Source organism: Athene noctua, chromosome 14, assembly GCF_965140245.1.
Source record: "Athene noctua chromosome 14, bAthNoc1.hap1.1, whole genome shotgun sequence".
NCBI classification, from domain to species: Eukaryota; Metazoa; Chordata; class Aves; order Strigiformes; family Strigidae; genus Athene; species Athene noctua.
This window is the reverse complement of record NC_134050.1, coordinates 19,982,890-20,003,486: the sequence shown is the minus strand read 5'-3', so window position 1 is coordinate 20,003,486 and position 20,597 is coordinate 19,982,890. Positions and strand designations below refer to the sequence as shown.

General features: G+C 54.5%; 1 protein-coding gene across 2 annotated transcripts; it reads left to right on the top strand.

The window, feature by feature from the left end:
• The first annotated feature begins 406 nt into the window (after window positions 1-406).
• Window positions 407-19,691, top strand: RASSF7 (Ras association domain family member 7). Of its 2 annotated transcripts, XM_074918011.1 has the most exons (6): window positions 407-522; window positions 14,358-14,511; window positions 14,729-15,633; window positions 16,605-16,773; window positions 17,482-17,592; window positions 18,310-19,691. In XM_074918011.1, the coding sequence occupies exons 2-6, from the start codon at window positions 14,409-14,411 to the stop codon at window positions 18,339-18,341; spliced, it is 1,320 nt and encodes a 439-aa protein (XP_074774112.1). In that variant the 5' UTR covers window positions 407-522; window positions 14,358-14,408; the 3' UTR covers window positions 18,342-19,691. The 2 variants fall into 2 exon arrangements, with proteins under 2 accessions (XP_074774112.1, XP_074774113.1); XM_074918012.1 differs by lacking the exon at window positions 16,605-16,773.
• The last annotated feature ends 906 nt before the right edge of the window (window positions 19,692-20,597 follow it).

Below are 20,597 nucleotides of genomic sequence, written 5' to 3'. Positions count from 1 at the left end.
AGAATTTAAGACTTTTTTTAAAGGAGAATTTTAATCTTTTTTTTTGTTGAAAAGGAAGAATTTAAGACTTTTTAAAAGGAGAATTTTAAACTTTTTTGTTGAAAAATAAGAACTTAAGACAGTTTAAAAAGGAGAATTTTGAACTTTGTTGAAAAAACAATTTAGGACTTTTTTTAAAAGGATAATTTTAAGCTTTTGTTGAAAAGGGAGAATTCAAGACTTTTTTAAAAGGAAGAATTTAAGGGGTTTTTTTGAAACGAGGATGTTGAGCCTTGTCTTGAGAAAGGGAGGATTTGAGACTTTTTCAAAAGCCCGGAGGAGCCCGCGGGCGGGGGGGAGGGGCGGCGCTCACCTGGCGGGGGCGGGGCTGGGGGCGGGGCTGTGGGCGGGGCCCGGGCGGGGGCGGGGCGCTGCCGCGGGGCTGCAGGTCACCGCGGCTCCGCGCTGCGGAGCGGAGCGGCCGCCGCCGGGAGAGGAGCCGGGGCCGGAGCGGGGCCGAGGCCGGGGCTGGGCCGGCGGCAGGTGAGTCCGTGCCGGTGCGGTCGGGCCGGGCCTCGCCTCCTCTCCCTCCCGTCCCTCCCGGCGAGGGGCCGCCGCCGCTTTGCAGCCCCGGGGCGCGGCGCGGCCCTGTCCGCACGGGGCCGGCAGCAGCGGGGAGGGAGGAGGACCAGGAGGACCAGGAGGATCAGGAGGATCAGGAGGATCAGGACCTCGCCGCCTGGCAGGGCCCGCCGGCGGCGAGGGGTAGCCCCGTTATTTGGGGGCTGCGAGGCGCGGTGACCCGCCCGGCGTCCGGGAGGTGGTGTAGGGGGGCAGAGCGCCCGCGGGAACCCCCGGTTCCTCCGCCAGAGCCCCGGCTGGGGTGACTGGGAGCGGCTGTCGGCACTAGCGAGCCCCTGAGCCCCGTTGGCACCTGCCCGGGGCCGTGCTGGTCGTGCCCCTGATTGTCAAACACCGGGTGACTTGGCCCCCCCTCTCCCCGGGAGGTGGCACCGGCATCCCCAGCAGCTCGTGGGCCCCCCTCGAAGCACCAGCATCGCGTTTCCACACACGCCCCCCTGGCAAGTCCAGCGGTGGGGGAGCAGCTGAGGTGCCCGGGGGGGGCTCAGCGCCCCGTGCCAGGAGCCTCCCCCCGCAGCCCGTGTCCACGGGCAAAGCTGCCCGGGCCTCCCCCCTTCAGAGACGTCTCCGGCTCCCCGAGGAGAGGGGTTAAATTCCTCGATAAGAGCCCGGCTCCTCGCTGCATACTTCTGATGCCTTCCGTGAACTCTGACGGCAGGTTGTTTCGTAACTCCACTTGTGGCCTGCTGTGGGTGGGAGAACAAACTCCTCTCCCTGTTTGGTTTTGGTTTTTTTTTTCCCCTGCCCTGCGACAGCGCTTTGTGATTGCGCCTCAGAAACCCCAATTGCACGTTAAAAACCCAAAACGTGAGTTTGAGGGTGGGATCGCACGGAGGAATGGGGGTCACGGCCCCGCGCCTCTCGCTCAAACGGAGCAGCTGCCTCCGGCCCAGCCTGTGGCAAGGCTGATCTCAGGAGAAACTAGGAAGAGGCAGGTGAAAACGGGTGAGAAATGATCCGTAGAGGCGAGACGGGAGCCTTGGCTGCTCCTCGCAGTAAGCCGGGGCCGGCTCCCAGGGATGCCGGCGCTAACGGCGCGTTTGCGGGCCCCGGCTTTGGTGCTCTGCCGAGACTTGCCAGGCAGGCGCCAGGCCCCGGGAACGTGTGGCGGCACGAACGGCGGCGCTCAGCTATCAAATGTTGGGGCGCTGGATGTGGCTGGGACGGGGCAGCGATGCTGCACCCACCCGGCTGCTCGCCTGGCGGGGTGGCCACGCTCCCCACGCAGCGAGAACTGCGGCTCGTCCCGGGGAGGAGAGACCCGAGGTGTGAGTGCACGTGCTGTACCCGCGGTGGCTGTGAGCGGGAAGCGTATCCCAACGCTCCTTGCCGGCCTCACCGGGCAGCGCTGGCGGCGTCCGCTGGGGAAAGGGGGATGCTCTCACCTTCTGCTGGTGCCGCTGGAATGCCAGGAATCCTCCTGCATCCTGGTTATCTGCTGGGAGCGCAGTGCCTGGCCTCCCGGCTTCCCCACGCCCTCTGGAAAGCGATAGTGTGGAAATCGAGAAGCCCCCTCGAGCGTATGCACCTTCCTAAAGCCTTTTCATAGGAACCTTTGAGGACGGGAATCGCCGCTTGCAGCACCTGCAGGTGCACCCTGTCTTGTACCAGCACTGGCGTGGCCAGCAGGGACAGGGAAGGGATCTGAGCCCTGGGCTCGGCACTGGGGAGGCCGCCCCTCAATTCCTGGGTTCAGTTTTGGGCCCCTCACCCCAAAAAGGCCATTGAATGACTCGAGCGTGGCCAGAGAAGGGCAACGGAGCTGGGGCAGGGTCTGGAGCACAGGTCTGCTGGGGAGCGGCTGGGGGAACTGGGGGGGTTCAGTCTGGAGAAGAGGAGGCTGAGGGGAGACCTCCTGGCCCTCTGCAGCTCCCTGACAGGAGGGTGCAGAGAGGGGGGATGAGTCTCTGGAGCCCAGGACCCAGCACCAGGCCCCGAGGGAATGGCCTCAAGCTGCCCAGGGCAGGGTCAGGCTGGCTCTGAGGAAGGATTTCTGTGCAGAAGGGGCTGTTGGGCGTTGGAATGGGCTGCCCAGGGCAGGGGGGGGAGTCCCCGGGATCCCTGGAGGGGTTGAAGAGTCGGGCTGACCCAGCGCTGAGGATTCTGTGATTCATTATGTGGGTGCCCAGCACCTTGCAGCACCAAGCCCCGCAGGTCTGGAGGTCCTGCACTCTGAAACTTCCCAGCAAGGGGATGCCAGTTGCTCTAAAAACCAAAACTCTTTACAAATCAGTGCGAGAGAGATGTGGTAGTTAGCTCTACCCAGAGCTTGAGGAGGGGGACCTGAGCAACAGTCTGACCCTGAGAAAATAAAGCAACTTAAGAACTAAACCTGATTTACTTTATTTTTTTTTTTCCTTAACGCTTAAGAAAAGCAAGTTACGGCTGTGCTCAGGCACTTGGTAGCTTTGGATACCTGCAGGCCCCAGCGAGCACGCTGGGGAACTTGCCAGGCTTGACCAAACCTTTTGGCAGTGGGTGGTGGCTGGCCAGAGCAGCGCGTGACGGCCGGTCTGATTCATCCCCGGGTGCTCCCTTCCCTGCTCTTTGAATTATGACTTGACCAAAAAAGGTAGGTGGTGTAGTTGCCGCAGATATGGGGATTTACGGCACCTGGGCAAATAGAGGAACTTGTGCTCCGAAAGACTTTGGGAACTGGATGTAAAATGGGGTTGGGTGGGATCTGGCATGCTCTGGCAGTGTGTGTGTGTTGGCCACCTCTATAGGCGAGACACGTGTCGTGGTTGCCTTCACCATCACCATGTGCTGCATGGAAATATTGCCTGAGTGTGACTGCTTAGGTCCCTGTTGGTTCGTCTCATCCGTGTTTTTCAATATCTGCCTGCCCTGTCCCGTTTGTGTCTTCTACTATGGCAAAAATCTCCAGTGGTGCCTTGGCAGTGACCCAAGCCCACGTTCTGCTGTCCCCCATGTGCCAGGGGGGTGATGCTTTGGGACCAAATCCAGACAAGGGGTTGATCCTCCCTGCTTAGGAGCCCGTGATGTGTATGCCAAGGCTTCGGAGCAGAGGATTTTTCTCGAGTCGTACAATGTTGGGTGCTGTGGTGAGCCAGGAAGAAGTCCAGGTGCTTCTTGACGATAGGTTCCTCTGTGCCTGACTTTATTTAAAGGCGTGAGGGACATTTTAAGTATTAGCTCTGTGTGTATGCATTGTTTTTAAGAGCATCTTTTTAAGGATGTTCCTCTATCTGTCCCAACTTGTCTATGCCCTTGTAAACCTCTGTAGTCAAATTAAGGCATAAGCGTGTCTCCATGGAAGGTTTTTAACAAAATCCTATTATTGTAAATGATTGCTAACAATTTTATGTCCTTCCATTTTTCAGATGCCAAGTTCATGAGCTTCTAAAAGCAGCTGATTATCTGGCTTTTTGTGGAGTGGAGTCAGCGTTTTCTTGAGGGCTGGGGTGCTTCCAGCTGCCCCGGGCTACTCATCTAGAATAACTTGTTGCTTTTTAAAAAAAAAAAAAAAAAAGAAAGAAAGAAAGAAAAAAACAAAACCCCAAACCTGCAACACTTCTTACCTTGAAGACATGGGTGGATCAGAACTAAGCTGGAAATTTTGGGGCAGTTGAGCACTGCCTAAATCTGGGAAGGCTGCTCTGTAACCTGCTGCAGCTCAGGACTTGCTGGAGCTCTTGGCATTAGGAGCCACACGCTCAAACCTCCCCACGTCCTCCTGTGTCACTGAGAGGACTGGCAGCAGGATACCACAGTGTTCAGTTTTCCCCATGGACATCCCCTGTGGTGTCAGCACTGTGCTCCTGAGCACGGGGACTTTGGAGGCACTTACAGAATCCTATAGGAGAGGAGCTGGCTCAGCAGGGCAGCCCGGAGAGCAGCAGCCTCCCCTTTGCTCCCTGCTTTTCCTGCCGGCCCCGGGAAGCCACTGGGAAAGGATGGGAGCACCCAGCTGGTGTTGTGGAGCTGCCTGGCCAAGGGATTGCAGGAAGAACATTTTTTTTAGGGTTCTTGGGTGATTTAATGACTCCTGCTGGGAATATTGCTTTCCCTGGGGAGGTGCGAGTGTGCAGCAGGGAGCTGGTCTCTGCCTCTGGATGCTTGCCTGGGGCGGTTGGTGCTGTGCAGGGGGTTGGATGAACACCACAAACATCTCTAGATAAGAATAAAGATGGGTTGGGTTTTTTTGGAGGCTTTGTGGTTGCTGTTTTCACTTGCTGATTTTTATTTATTTTCTTACCCAAGTTCTGGCAATGTTTGGAGGTAGCAGTACATCTTTCTGCAAAGAGCCAAACACTCATGGTGGGAAGGCTGGGTGGACCAGGCCATGGGCTTTTCCCTTTTTTTGCATGTTGTGATTGGTGCTGGCTGATTTCTGCAGCATGAACCACCCCCTCCTTGCTCCTTGTGAGGGCCAACTTGAGCTTAATTAATTGTCAGAAAGCAGCTTGTGATCTCTTTGTGCTCTTGACTGGTGTACCCAGGTCTTTGCTTAATGGTTTGTGCCTGTTTCCAAGGACATCTCTCCTGATTCCTCTGGATGGGGCTTTCTCAAGGCAGCTTGTTGAGTCCTCGGGGTCCCATCCCAAAGGGGTGGCTCTGTGAGGCTTTCCCAGGGCTAACCCAGCCTGGGCACCAGGTGTTACCACATCATACCTGGTCCAAGGTATCCCACCTGCCCCACCATCAGTGGGGAAAAAAGCTTTATCTGTCTGCACAGGGATTTGTAGTACACAAAGGCTTCTTGTAGGTTGGGGTTTTTTTTTAAAAAAAAAAAAAAAAAACCAAAACAACAAACTCACAAAATCAACAAAGCAGTCCTTTTCCATTGCTCTTTCTAGTCTTTTAAAAATCTCACAAATTTAGCATTTTATGTTGCAAGAGGACATTTGTTCTCCCATTCCGGCAGGCAGATATCCCTGGAACTGAGGAGTGGATGCACTAGGAACAACACTGCTTTACACCTTTGAGGTGCTGCATGCCAAGGACTAGTTGTCCCGCAAGCCAACTTTGCCTCAAGTAATTTTTTGAGTGTTTTAATGCAGTTTGAGGATTGCCTAAGCTGTGACATTGGACTTGGTGCTGTCCTCTTCAAATTCGTTTGGCTTTTTAATGACCTGCTGGGAGTATAAAGAAGTTGGGGTAGGAGGCTCAAAGGGGCTGAGTTTCCCCAAAGCAACCCTGGGTGAGTGTGTTGCACGAGGATTAAGCTCCTAAATGCTTGCGGAAAAACATGATTTCTTTTTTTTTTTTTTTTTTTATTTATTGCATCTCCCTCTCCACGCAGGAGACCTGGCACTGGTTCCCATCCCACCTCAGTCCTTCAGGTACCACCAAGTGCCAGCAGAGCCCCTGACCCCCGGTGTTTGAAGGACACCTACATGTGGGGCAGGAGATGGGGCCCTTTGCTGACATCGAAGCCCCTTCAACCAGGGGTTTGCTGCCTCCCAGCAAGGCAGTTCTGGGGATTAAAGTTGGTCGTGCAGCCGTGTTCTCCATCACTTGTTGAAGGACAGAGACTTGTACCCCCCAATGGATGGCCCCTTGTGTTTTAGTGCCAGACAGGACATTGAGTTGTCTCTCCAGAGATGTGCCTCCATTTTAGTGCTTTAAACAGCTTATTATCTCTGAGTGGGTTCAGACAGGGATTGATAGCACCTCTGCCTAATTAATCATGTGCCAGGTAGCGGGGAATCAGTGACTTCTAAAATACCCAAGTGTCTTATCAAAGGTTTCAGCCTGGATTAATTCCGGGTCTCTTGTTTATTTGACTCTGTGTGTGAGAGAAAGAAAGGAATGATTTCAGCTCTTGGCAAATGGTCATTAAAGGCCTTTTTAATCCTACAAAGTTATAAATAAATATCCGTGGCGGCATGCACCTGCATATATTCATCAGTGCATCCTCTCCTCCGGAGACCCAGCAGTGCGTCCTTGGCTTGTGGCTGCTTTCCAAAGCAGGCTAGGAAACGGCAAGTTATTCTGGAAATGGAAAACAAAATCTGGAAGGTTTATCCTCAGTTTTGCGTTTGCTGATTTGTTAATTACCCTCTCTCCTAGGATGACAATTGGAGTGGAAAGAGGATTGCTGGTGGCTGATGCCAACCCCTGTTCTGAAGGAGGCTGGAAGGCAGGTTAAGGGGAGAATGTTTGTAGGTCACTTGGCTTTTTCATGTCCCTGGTCCTACTCGAAGTGCAGAGCCTGAGTTTTCCTGTAATCCTACAGAAATTAAATCCTTGATCACTTTGAGATGAGACAGGGAGAGCAGCAGGTCAGTGCCTGTCTCTGCTTGCTTTGTATGTGGCCAGGTTGCATCTCATCCTCTGGGCTGGCCTGGAAGCTGCACTTCGAGGGTCACTTCTGGTTCTTCTGGAGGCATTGGGAGAAAGCTGGTTGAGTTATCCCTATTTTGGTCTTGCCCTCGAGCGGGAGAAAATGGTAATTTGGAGGAAATTGAAACACTTCTCCTTCTCTTTGGCTAGGGAGGAGAAAGCAGGTACTTTGGGTACTTCAGAGTATTTCCAGGGCTTGAACAGGCCCTTGCATCTCCAGATTTGCAGCATTCCTCCTGCATACTGCGTAATGAGAAATATAAGCTGTTTTCTGACTCAGGGAATGGGCTGTGTGGAATAATGGGGGAATATTCACAAATTGCCTCATGCTTTCTCTGGTGACTGCTGTGGAAGAGGAACGCAGCGGAGATGCTTGACCTGCTGGCAGATGCGTGCCGGGGTTGTGTTTGCATGCGGATGGGCTGGCAAATACCTCTCAGAGCTTGGATTTCAAGAGCTGGATTGCGAGTGAAGACAATGGGCATTTGGGTGTCCTGGAGCTGCTGCGCTGGGGCTCAGAGCTGGGCAGCAGTTGCAGGTACAGCAGTGCCTTGACAGCTGAAGAGCAAGCACCAGATATTTTTGTATTAAAAATAAAGGCAATAGTTTTAGGGAAAAACTATGGGGCAGACTCAATCCTGGAAGGTTTTCAAGTCTAACCCCTAATCCTCAAGGCTGATCTAGGTCAGCCTAGAGTCCAAAGGTACCTTAGACCCAGCCTTGCCCCTGTGCTGGGAGCTGAACACCTAAATACTTCTCCAGCCCCTCCTGGGCTCAGCATCGGGGCGGGTTCAATTGTCCAAGAAAAAAAGAGTGTGGCAACGCAAGAGCCTTTGCTCTTTCCCCTCTAATCTACACGCCATTGCTAATTTTGCTTCACCCAGTTGAGAAGAAACTATGAATTTACTCTCGGCTGCTTTCACGAAGCTGTTCTTCCCTCGCGCATCTGGAGTTGATGGTAGTGGTTACAGCACAGCAGGTGCTGCTAATGTTTCCCTTGCAAACCTCCATCTTTACAGCGGACCGTAACCATTAGTCAGGCAAGGGAGAAATATGATGCATTAAGGTGAGGAAGGTGATCCTTCCCCTTCCAGGCTGAAACACTGTAACATGAGTGTGTGCAGTAGGTGGAGGGGGGTTTTTTTGCTGCTTTTAATTTATAATGAGCTTTTATTTGTTTGCTCATCTGCAGGGTGGACTGGCTAGTAAGCATCCCTGAAATGTCATCGCTGCCCATGATCCTTGATGTTTCCACGCTGCTGGCCTGCCATGGCTGCAAATCTTGGCATAAGAGGGGGGAAAAAACATTCCTTAGCTGCTTCTCAGTGCTGTTTCTGAAGCCTTCATGTGCGTCTGATGCTGTAGCACACCCAAAAGTTTGGGTGATAGAAACTGAGAGAAATCCCTGGAGCTGGGATGGGGTGAGCTGCTTCTGCATCAGCTGGGGTGTGAGCCTCCCTCCCCTAAATCCCTGCCAAAGGCCGTCACCCCGAGGCCCATCCCCATCCCATGTCACAGCCCTGGGCAGGATTTGTCCCTGGCCCTTCCTGCCCTGCTGGCATCAGCCAACCTTGCTGGTCCACTCCGGGCATGTTAGTGTGAGTCTGTAATTTTGGGGAGGAAGTGGAGCAGAAAATCCCTAAGCCTCTATTTTATTCTTAATGGAGGGTTGCTGGTGTGGTACTTATGGCTCTCCAGGCTTTGGGCAGTTCCTGCAAGATCCTAATGTGTGGGACGCGTCCTGCTTCAGGTGCCAGGGGACTTCAGTGGTGGTTTGTGGCTTGATGTGATGCTTTAGTTCTTGAGCGATGCAAGTGCCATGGGACTTAGTTTTCCTGATCTTGACCCTTCAATTTCCTTTTCGTGCAAAAAAATAAAAGCCCTTAAAACATGGATTTAACTTCTGCAGGTGCCAAGTGCATGTTACACACTGTAAGATGCCCCTAGCAGAAGCCACTTGCTATCAAAGCACAGCAGAGCCCATGTGTGCCGGCTGGGATCCATCTGCCCAGCTCGGGTAAAGCTGCACCTTCGGGGTACATTTGCAGCGGTTACCCCTGTCCCCAGCTGGTGTTTCTCCAGCTGAAGGAGGAGGGAAAAGCAAGAGTCCACAAAGCTCTTGCGTGGTTTAGAAATTACCGATTTCAGTAATTCGCTGATTTTTAGGGCTTGTTGTCAAGCACGCCATGACAGAGCAGGGAGCTGGATGGGGCATGATGGGTGGACTGAGGATGCAGGGACTATTATAGCCACCACTAAATAAGCTGCTCAGAATTAGATCTGTGAATTAGAGCCCTGTGCCTGCTGCTTCCTTGCTCCTGGGTGCTTGCAGCTGCCTTGCATAAGAGCTGGTGACTTCGCTGGGCCTGGGGGGTGAGTAATGCTTGCACAGCCTCCCTGTGATGGCGGAAGGATGAAGAGCTGCCTCTCTGGGCTGTGTCCGCTCTGGCAGGACTCGTTTGTCACCTCTTGAGTTGTTTAACCCATCAGCTCTTTGTGCTGGGATGAAGTAACCGATTTGCTGCCGCAGGCTGGAGCCCTGTGCCTGTGTCCTGCCCATACCCTGATGGCCCCTGCACTACAGGAGTGAGCAGTGACCTCTTGGCTGCTTTGCACCAGGCCAGGAGATGGTGTCCCTTTGGGATCCCAGAGCCACCAGCACCGTGGAAACGTCCTGTGCGGTGACGGTGACATTGGTGGTAACCAGAGCCTGCTGTGCAGACAGCTTGTTTGCAGCCATGGATGATCATCTCTGCCCAGGTGGGACCTGCCAGCCCAGGAGGAGCCACGGCCTCAAGCCTTGCCATGGCTGATCATTTCCACCCAGCACGGGACCTGCCAGCCTGGGAGGACCCACGGTGTCAACCCTGGCCATGGCTGATCCCTGCCCAGTGTTAGACCCGCCAGTGCCATAAACCCTCGGCCACGGCCTCAACCCTCTGGCCTGGCATGGACATGGCATGGGAAGCCCAGCAGAGCTGCTCTACCCCTGCAATGCCCCAGCCAAGGGCAGATGCTGCTCCAGAGAGGGACCTGAGGCAGGAGGACACTGTTGATGGGCTGGAGGGGAGCTTGGACCATCCCCTCCAACCAGTTGCAAGATGAGTCAGGAGGCTTTGGTTCCCTGTGAATCGTCTCCATGTTGGGTCACCTCTCCGCACCTGAGTGTGCTCCTGCCTGTCTCTTCCCTTTGGTGCCCAGAGCAGGCCCGGTGCTTCTGGCAGGGCGGGACCTCAGGAAGCACTAAATAGCTGCTGGATGTGTCACTGTAGCAGCTGATCCGGGGCGGTGAGTCAGGGCCAGCCTGCCAGCACTCCAGCACTCCGGGATGGCGGCACGGGGCCACTCCTCACTGCTTGCTCTTTACTCATGTATTTTTGTTTGTTTGTTTGGTTTTTAACTTGTGTGTCTGTGTTAAGTTTGGATAAGCATCCCCCCCAGCATTGGGTGGGAGAGGCTGAAGAGGGTCAGGTTCAAAGCAGGAGAGCATCAGGTGGGAGAATACCCCGACATCCACCTGGAGCACATGCAAGGGATGTGCTCATCCCCATGGACACTTTGGTTCTCCTTGGATGGTGGGCTCTCAAGTATAAATACGTTTTTATTAATTATGAGTCTTTATAACCCGACACCCAGCCCAAGCCCTGACCCAGAAGGCCAGTCTTATGGCTTTTTGCAGTTTTAATTAGGCTGGCTGGGAAGCTCTCCCTGGGTCACTGCTGTCTGCCTGCCTGGCCCCATACCCAGCTCTCAGTCAGGGGGTGGACATAGCAAACCCCCAGAAATGGGTGAAGACTCAACACTGGTGGGATGCTCGGCTCAAAACCTTCATGCTGGTCCCAGATGGTGCTTGTTAGGAGCTCTGGTAGAGGCATTTGGGATGCAGCTGAGAGGTGTTTGGGATGCAGCTGGTCTTGCTTTTGGGTGCAAAATTGGTGGGTTTTTCCTCATAGGATACTTTTTTGTGCGTGTGGCAAAATGTGGGAGAAAGGCACTTGCAAAGTGTTTGCAATCCTTGGCTGAAAGGTGCTGTCTCAGCTTCTGAGAGTCCCTGTGGGGGACACAGTGGGGGTCCCTGCAAATTGGTGGCAATCCTCACTTCTGTAAGGAGGGTGACCACCCAGTTTTCTTGGCCATCCCTGTATTATTTCAGGTCCAGGGAGATCACCAAACCCTTGCGGGTCCTGACAGCCATCAGGATGGTAGTTTGAAGGAGCTGTGCAAAACGTGCATCCTCCTGCACGTGCAGAACTGCTCCTTCATCTCCTCTTCCTTAGCAGCGTCAGGGAGGCTGGGAGATGGCAGCACCAGGAAACAAAATAAAGCTGCAAGATCTGAGATTGTTAATTTTTTTAATATATATATATTTTTTAGTGTCGGCATTTGAAATTCCAGCTCCCAGTTAGGAAATTTGTTGAAGTCGTGGTATGAATCATCCCTATCCTCAATTTTAGGACCCATTGCATGAGGAAGGGAACAGAAAATTAGTCACTTTGTTAATCTGCTTCCAATAAAAATGATTTAGAAATCCATACTGGGGAGGGAAGGGGGGGGGGGGGGGAAGCGGAAATAAGAATTAAATGAGAGCAGCTTTTGGGAGTGGCCATCACGTGTCCTGGGGCCTGCAGCCACCTGCTCACTGCCCTGCACTGTTTTCGGGGCAGGCAGCAGGGTCTGGCAGCTGCCTGCACTTCTGGTTTGTGATCAAAGTGACCTCCTAGGGCAAATACAAACAAAAGCAGCTGGAAACTGGCCTCCTGCTTTTTTTCCCAAGAAAAGTGATTCTTTCCCCCCCAAAAAAAGCCCTTTTTGCTACCTGGTGGTGTAACAAAGGCACCCACTAATTAAAGCAGGGGGTCGGCAGCAAAGCTTGGGGAGATCGAGGTCGTGTTGCCAAGTGGAGCAATGAGACCACCCCCCAGCTGCTGATCTTCTAGGAGTGACGGTAAAGAGCTGGGGAGGGCTACAGTGAGGTGATGCTGGGGGGCAAGGTGGAGGTTTGGGGGTTTGTTGCCTGGTGACTTTTAGGACAGGTTTTATTTAAGTGTGGTGATGCTGATGTGGTGGGGTATTTGGGGTGAGATGCTGGTGCAGGTCGTGATGTCCCACTGAGCAGGGACTGGGGGGTACAAGGAACATCCCTGGGCCCCCCCAGATGATGATTAGCTCCCTTCATCCTGTCAGCTCCTCCATCAGCCCAGGGCTCTGGGGGAAGAGGGGCAGCCAGGCTGGTTTTGGGTGGGCTGGGGGAGCTCATCCTGCCCTGGGAAGAGCCCCCAGACCTATTTACCACCCGCTTGCAAGGGGTCAGATAACATCCAGTATCCAGTGGCGAGCTGGGGATAGCGATCCCCCAAAAGCCCCAGGGCGAGCCAGGGTTAATGGGGATCCCGTGCGCTCGGCAAGGGTTTAAGGAAATGATAATAAAAATTACTGGATTTTTGGGGTGCTGGGTGATGTGGCAGGGAGGGATGCACCAGCTGCTTTTTGGGGTGTTTCCCCCATATTTTGAGAAAAGCTGGCGGTGGTGTGCAGCAGGGGTGGCCGGGCCCGGGGTTGAACCCGAGCAGGTGCCGGGGCCTGCTGTACTGGCAGCCATCCCGCGCCGGCGGCGATCGGCAGCCGCTGGATTCTTCGGGCGAGGTGAGGCTGTGCGACGCCACTCAACCGGCTGGGTTATTTTTTTTCCTATTTATTTTTAAGCTCCCGGCCTCCCCGCGGGGTCGGGGCAGGTGAAACCAGGTTCCCTGCTAGCCGGGTCCCTGACCAGGGTGCGGGTAGTGCTCCCCAAGGTTTGTTGCCACCCCAAATTTAGCGTTAGGGTGCCGTGGCGGTGAGGGGGGGTGAATGGGAACGGTGGCTTCAGGGTGAGCTGGGTGGTGCCACGGCGGCGCCTGGACTTTGCTCCACGCAGGCACTGCTCACAACCTTGTCTGCACAGGGTGGGGGGAGCGATGCCAAAACCCACATTTGAAACGAAATTGGACTAAACCTTGCAAATTTTCCTGGGCTTGGGCTGACAGGGGGGTCGGCTGAGCCCAAGGTGCCCTTTGCCCCCACTGGTTTTCCCCGGCCGCCCCGCCAAGGCAAACATGAGCTCAGCGGTGAGGTATTTGCAGTGGCCACTCCATGCCCACGTTTGGGAGCTGGGCAGGGGGGTGGCACCTGCAGGGAACTGCCTCACCAAGCCCTATCTTTTCCCGTTTCTCCTTGCCTTTCTCAAAAATCCATCACCGCCAGAGGCGGGACCCCTTGAGCCCTCCCTTTGGTTACTCAAGCATGCAACAAAAAATAAGCAAGAAGTGGTGTTTAACCCAAGATCAAGCTTCCTCACAGCCTGTCTGCTAACCTGGGAGAGCTGGAGCTGAGGGATGGGGAGGCTGCAACCAGCTGGGAAAACAGTTTGGGACCCTTTGGATAGAGGGCTTTGAAATTTTCTATATACATTCTGCTGCCCAGGGGTTTCAGACAAGCCTGATGCTAGAAAAAACAGTGTTACAGGGGGCAAAAAAGGATACATCTTTGCATAGTGTTTGAAAGCACTGTAAGCTCAAATATGTATTTTGCAGCTTGTGCTTAATTTTTTTTTTTTTAAGACTGTCACAGTTGTTGAGCTACGGGAAGAGGCAGGAGTTGGCTGCACCTGTGCTACCAGGTGTTATTTTAATGCAGGAGAAGTAACCGCTGGGTGGGAGTCAAGCTGTGCCCTGGTGTTACGCAGAGCATCCCCAGCACACTGGACTTTGCCACAGGCTTACATGCCTGGCTCCCTTTGGTCATGTTTTTGTGCAGAAAGAGGCTTTATTTTAATTTCTTAATCCCTCTCTGATAAATTGAGATGAAAGTAAATAGGTTAAAATGTGCATTATCTGCACCTTCTCTCCATACCCTGTTGTGAGGGTGGGCAGCTAGTGGTTTTCTCTGCCTTTTCCAATATTGTTTGGAAAATCCCCCGGTGCTGAACTGCCAAATTGTCAGTGAAATCGCAGTGAAAGTCCAGCAAACCCATTAAAAGTCTGCATTTGCAGCAGAAATAACCCAGGCATCTTCTGGGCACCACGCAGGCACACAAACCCCATCGTTTCACAACACAGGAAGATTTGGACCTGCTGCCCAAACATGAGGGGGAAAAAAAAGTTTGTGGTTTTGGTTGGTTGGTTGGTTTTGGTGGTTTTTGTTTTGTGAGTTGGTTTTGGGTTGGTGTTTTTTTTGTTTTTTTTTTTCAGATGAACATCAGTGTTTTAATAATATCAACAAAAATGCAGTCTGTGTGCAGGGAGGATGGAGAGTGGCAGTGAGCAACGGCTTGGTCTAGGATGCACCTATGGGATGCTGCCATTAAAGATTATTTAATGAGACTGCTCTTAGTGTCTCATGTTCCTCGTTAGTGGCTTGGGATGGAAACCTGGTTTCTTTTCTCCCTGCAGGCAGCCTGTGCTGCGATGACCTAGTGCCCCTGAGGCCCAGAAGCTGTGGGGATGGAGCTGAAGGTCTGGGTGGACGGGATCCAGAGGGTTGTCTGTGGCGTCTCGGAGCAAACCACCTGCCAAGAAGTGGTTATCGCCTTGGCGCGGGCCATCGGTGAGCCATCTCCGTCTTCTGGGGGGACACCCCTTTGTAGGGGGTGGCATCTGCCAAGGGGATGTCACACCTGCAAGTGCTTTCTGGGAAGGGGAGACCTTGGGCGGGTGGGTGGGGGTCGTGCTCTGGGGTGGTGGAGATGTCACTGGTCACCCGCGGGGCACGCCGCTGCTGGCCGTGGCGTTCCCCATCTGACGTGCTCACCTCCTCCCCGCAGGTCAGACGGGCCGCTACGTGCTGGTGCAGAAGCTGCGGGAGAAGGAGAGGCAGCTGCTGCCGCTGGAGTGTCCCTTGGAGTCGCTGGCCAAGTGTGGGCAGTATGCCAACGATGTGCAGTTCGTCCTGCGGCGGACGGGCCCCAGCGTGGCTGAGCGGCCCTCCTCAGAGGGCACTCCCCAAGCCCCCGAGAGGACGTTCATCCGGGCCAGCTTGCCCATCAAGCCCAGGCACGCCGGCACGGATGTACCCCGTTCCCAGGAGCCAAAAAAATCCATGACCTTCAACTTGGGTCCTACAGGCTCCAGCGACCTATTCGGCATAAGCCGCTGGAGGCACCAGGTGCGGGAAGGGATGGACTTGGAGGGTGGTGGGGTTGTCCAGCCCTCCAAGGAGGAGCTGTTTAGGAGGGTGCTGAGGCAGCAGGAGCAGCTGCATTCTTTGGAGGCCCACGGGGACACCCTGGAGACGGACCTACGGCTCTGGGAGCGTGGCCGGCTTGCCGGTCAGGAGGACGAGATCCTCTACCTGGAGCACCTGGTGCGGAGGAACGAGACAGAGCTGGGTGAGGAGGAGTTTTGGCAGAGTGAGCTCCGGTTAGAGAAGGAGTGTGAGCGGGAACGGCAGGAGCGGGTTAGGAGTCTGCGGGCCAGTCTGGAGGAGTACACCCAGAGGATCTACGAGCTGAGCGCCCGGACCGAAGCCCTGCAGGAGGAGATCCAGTGGGAAATGGCCGAGAGGGCCAAGAGGGGGAAAGAGACCCCTGCACCCAGCCCCACAGAGCTGGAGGACATGGCCACCAAGATGAAAAGGGACCTGGAGGCCAAGGTCAAGCAAGGCACCCAGCTGGAGAGCAACCTGGCCAGCGTGGAGAAGGCCCTGGAGGAGGCTGAAAGGAACCTGCAGGTAGATAGGACGGGGTTGAGCAGCCCCATGGGGTGGTGGGACCTTCAGGAGGGGATGGAACCAGCTTTCTATTGATATGGAGCTGATGGGTTGAGTGGGGTTGGTCCTGCCCCAGCTAGCCGGTGAGCGTGGAGGTGGCTCAGCGGCACTGAGCGCTGTCGGGGGAACACCACTGCTCTTACCCAGCCAGTGCAGGGTCCCACACACATCGCTCTCCGTGCAGGCTGCACCTGGGCTGGGGCTCCTGCTGGCTGGTGCGCGGGGGAATACAGCATCACCCCGCTCCGGCACGGATAGTAGTGCTGGAGCAAATGGTCCATGTGTGGGGTGAGTGGCCTCAGCACAAAGATTGATGTCATCTTGGATAAAGGGAGTTGTGGAGGGGAATGGCGCAGGTCCCCGTGGTGCCTGTGCACAAGGCCTTTTGACCACACAAACTATGCTGGGGCTCAGGCTCACCCCGGGCGGATGTGTGGTGTGGAGATGGTAGCGGTGGGGCTGAGCCACAGTGCCCCCCTGGCTCACCTGTCCCAGCTCCTCCAGCATCAGGGGGTCCAGGCGTTGTGTGACGCCCACCCTCTTCCCACAGGGTCCCCTTTGGCAGAGCAAAAAGTAGCAGCTTTTGCCCAGCCAGGCAGTGGTAGCTGCCCATGATCCAGGCATCTCAAGCATCAACTTTGCATCCAGCATCTCCCAGCACCGCGGCGGCTGCCGTTTGATGGGTGCTCGCACCCTCTTGTGGAGAAGCCGCGAAGCAGGGCCCTTCCCCAAACACGTCCTCACCACCCGGGCACCCCGCTTCCCGTAGGCTCTTGGCGTGGGGAGCCGCGGCACCCCCAGGTCCCCCCCGCTGGCTCTGGCAGGATGAGTCCCACCTGGGGGGGGGATGGGGGGGAAGAAACCAGCTGGTTTTGAGACACGGGGGGGACGTGCGGCTCACCCTGTCCCCACCCTCGGTGTGTGTTTTGCAGGCCCAGACCCAAGAGCTGGAGGAGTTAAATAAGGAGCTGAGGCAGTGTAATTTGCAGCAGTTTATTCAGCAGACGGGGGCCACGGTGACTGTCCTGCAGGCCAGGTCCGAGGAGGATGCCCCGCCGGAGCCGAGCCTGTGCGAGCTGCCAGCCTGCCGGAGAAACGGAGGTCAGCACGCCGCCGCCGGCTCGGCCGTGGGGGCTGCTCCGTGGGACCCCTGCCCGCCCCCTGCCTCCCCCTCCAAGGGGGTTGGCACCCCCTCCAAGGGGATCTGTCCCGAAGCTGGCCAGTTCTGCCGCAGGCACTGAAGTTAGGCAGCAGGGATGGGGTTTTAGTGCTGGCACGGCAGTTGCTCACCACCCTGGGGGGGTCTCTGAAGTTTGCCATCCCCGGGGGCTCCTTCCTCCTCCCTGTTAAAGCCTCAGGGCTCCTCATAGCCACGCTCAGGGGTCAGATCCTGCACTGCTGCTTTTCGGGCCAGGGTGGCTGCAGGGAGCTTTCCTTCACTGCATGCCACCGGCGGTGGCAAAGAGCAGGTGGCAAAGAGCAGGTGGCCGAGGGCCAGCATCAGCCCCCGGGAGCTGTGGGCTGGTGGGGATGGGCTCCAGCTGCCGACAAGCTCTTTGTGTTTGGCCAGTGAAGGGTGAATGCGGTGCCCGGGGCCATATCTGCATCCTGGCAGGAAGGAGAGGAGGCAGCAGGGGGGTCTGGGGGGGTGTGGGGGGGAGGGGGTGGAAAGGGGGACCCAGTCGTTGATCCTCTGGAGCACCCGGGTGGCGAGACATGGCTGCCTGCTGGCACTGCAGCGGCTGTGCCTGGTGAAGCGCGGGAGGCGTGAGCTCTGCCTCAGCCAGGCGGTTTTTTCCCATCCCACAGGTTTTCCTCCCACTGCCAGCACCGACTCGCCTCTCCGGGCCAGCACCAAGCAGCTCCTTGGCCATCCCAGGACCCTGCCAGAGCCCCTGGTGCCCAGCCTGAACCCCGAGGGTGTGTATGTCCCAGCGAGCCCCCAGCTTTGGGGAGGGTGCATGGGAGCTGGGAAGGGGGGAAGAGGCTTTTGCTGCCCAAAATGGGCTGCAGAGAGCGAGCGTGCACTGGGAGCGGGAGGCCAGAGCTATTTATAGATGCCATTAGAAAGAGCAAAGCTTACACCCCGGCAGCCTCTGCGCTGCTGCCAGGGGCTCACACACTGGTGCTCCGGCGCTTGGCCCTGCCGGGAGCTACAGAGGGTGCTCCTCACCCCTTCTCCCACCCCACATCCCCTGGGGCAAAGACTTTGTTAGAATTAAGATGGGGAGCATTTGGCTCCCATCTTTTACAGGAGTCCCTTTTGCTCCATCTTGGGGGCCAGTTCACCCTAAAACTCTTTCCACCCCTATGAGCCTTTCCACTCCCCGTCAGCCTTTTTTCCACCTCGCGCCATGTTTTTGGGTGCAGCAGAAGCAAGCTGCGACACCCCTGCCTACCATGCCAATTCTGCCTGCATCCACTTCCCACCCACGCCACCATCCCCTCGGCAAAACCCTCCTGCCAGCCATCCTCCTCGCGGCCTGAAACCTCCATCTCGCCAGATGCTGCGGCATCAGCACATCCATCCCCAGTCCAGGCTCTGCACTCGCATACACCCTGTTTTCCATTCCCCTTTTCACGAGAGCTTGCACGCTGTGATGGGATTGCTCAGGTTGTTTTTGTCTTGTCTTGCAGCCATATCAGCAAGGCAGAGCATCTGGAGGTAGAAGGGCCCGGCCAGCGAAGGATTGATTGCCTTGCAAGTGTAACTGTATAAATAAACCATATTATATATATTTTTTTTTTTTTACTGCTTTATATCGTGAATGGATGTGGACAGCCAGAGTATTTTTACAGACTGTAAGATAAAACCAGAGACTGACAACACAAAGCAACCCTCGTCCCCTGCGGATGGAAGCGACCCCCTTCTATTTTATTTTTTTTTTTAAGTGCATTCTGTATTGGAACAGAAAACTGCAGGGCTCCTGTTCCACACAGCCTCCTCGAAAGACCCATCGTGCGTTCGGAAAAGGCCTTGCTCCTTTGGCGAGGGGAGCAAAGCCACGCTGGAGACCTGCCTGGAGGCTCACCTGGATGGAGCAAGTGAACGGGATTTACAGCATCTCCCTGCAGCACGTGGGGCCATGACAAACTGCCTCTTCACTGGCTGCAGAGGACGCACAAGAGCAGCTTTAAGACAAATTTCTGCCCCCCTCTTTTTTTTATTATTATAAGAAACCTGTAGTAGAAACCCCTTTTCTACAGTGCCACGGACCAAGCTTCAAGGGAGCAAGGAAATCACAGTGGGGGCTTGTTTTTCTTAAATCCACTTAATTTTTCAACTTGTTTTTAAAATTAAAAAAATAAAAAATCACAGAATGAGCCCTTCCCCGGTGGTGGCACGGGTGGGGAGCAGGACCGAAATGCTCTTGGTGACATTTCACTGATGTTTTACTTGATGGCCAGTAGTTACTCTCGGGTTTGTTCATCTGTCCCAGTGGGTTGCCTTGTATTTTAACTGCAAAACCAAAGCGGTTTGGGGAGGGGATGGGTTTGTCCAGGAGGTCCCCGAGTCCGTTTTCAACACGTCATATGCAAAAAATGTGACTCGGGCACAGCGTTCGCCGTTAAATCCCACTTTCCCTGTATGAATGTAATCCTGTGTGCCGCGGTGTCAATTTTCAATAAATCTTTGGGAAAGGATTTGAGCAAAGCGAGCGTGAGCGTGCTGTTGTGGCCCAGGGCAAACTGTCCCGGCTGGCTTCTGGGCCAGTGCCCAACGGGCACGTCCGAGCAGTTTGTGCACCCCGCAGCCACCTCTTTCGTTTCCAAGCCATCTCTTTCCATTTGCTGAATTAAAGCTGTAAGGGGTTTTTTTGAACGAATGCACGCTGCTGGTTTTTTGGGTTTTGGTTTTTTGTTGTTTTTTTTTTTTTAAATTGCAAAGTGCTTTACAACCAGCAGATGAACCTTGTCTCTGGTGAGAGGGCAGCCATCTCCGGGATGAAACATGGCAGCATTTTAATAATGCACAGCAGCAGCTCAGAGCATTTTAGGACAGGAGGTGACGAGATGGCGCTCAGCTACAGATAGCAGCAGGTAAGGGGGAAACCTCCCCTTCACCTTCCAGGCCCCTCTGTCTGCACCTGGATAACTGCAAGCAAGAAGTTTGGCTCTTGCTCTCCATCAGCACCTCTCCTGAGGGAGGCTCTGCTGGGCTCTGGCACCCCGGGACATGCCCCTCTCAAAGCCAATTCTTGAGGTGCCACCGCAGCTCAGCAGGTTGGTCAAGTGATATTGAAGAATTAAAGTTTGCTTTGCTGGGAGAGCACTGAGGCAGCTGTGCCTCCAGTTACACCGGTTGCCGCAGTGGGGAGATGCAGTTTCAGAGTCGTCTGTTTTTTGAATCAGGGTGGGGGTTTTGTTTGGGCTTTTTTTTTTTTTTTTTCCCCCTCCTTAAATCACATATCTTGGGGAAAATGAGTTAAAAATATATTTGTTCCATGAAGCTGCATCAAGGAGATTCTCCCCTTCTTGTTTGCTTTCTGGGTTTCTTGCACTCGTTTTTTGGACTCTCGCTTTTAAAATGAGACTCCACCTTGCTAAGAAGAGAAGCGGAGGGTGATAGAGGCTTTGAAGAGCCTGGGGAAAAAAAAAAAAACACGTGGAAAGTAGGTTCAGAAAATGCACTTGCCTTGGACACAGCCGGATTTTGGGATGTTACATGAAGTCCCCTGTGTGCCCTGAAAAACTGACCTCTGTGGGTTAAAAACTGGATCTTTCCTTTCTGGGGCTACATTTGTAGCTTTGCCTTCTGCAAAATAAATGGGAATAAAGAGAAAAGGGTCATCGCTTACAGCATGGACATGCTGCTGGGGAAAACTGGGCAGAAAGTTCATTTGGATCTCTTGATTTTGTGTGGAACTTTCACCCTGCACTTCTGCTTAAGTGTTATTTGCTTATTATTTTTGTGGGTCATTTCT

Coding starts and splice junctions, on each gene's coding strand:
- RASSF7 (XM_074918011.1), top strand. CDS start 14,409: ATGGAGCTGAAGGTCTGGGTGGACGGGATCCAGAGGGTTGTCTGTGGC. Junction 16,774..17,481: donor AGCCTGCCGGAGAAACGGAG/GTCAGCACGCCG, acceptor CCCATCCCACAG/GTTTTCCTCCCACTGCCAGC. Junction 17,593..18,309: donor GCCCAGCCTGAACCCCGAGG/GTGTGTATGTCC, acceptor CTTGTCTTGCAG/CCATATCAGCAAGGCAGAGC.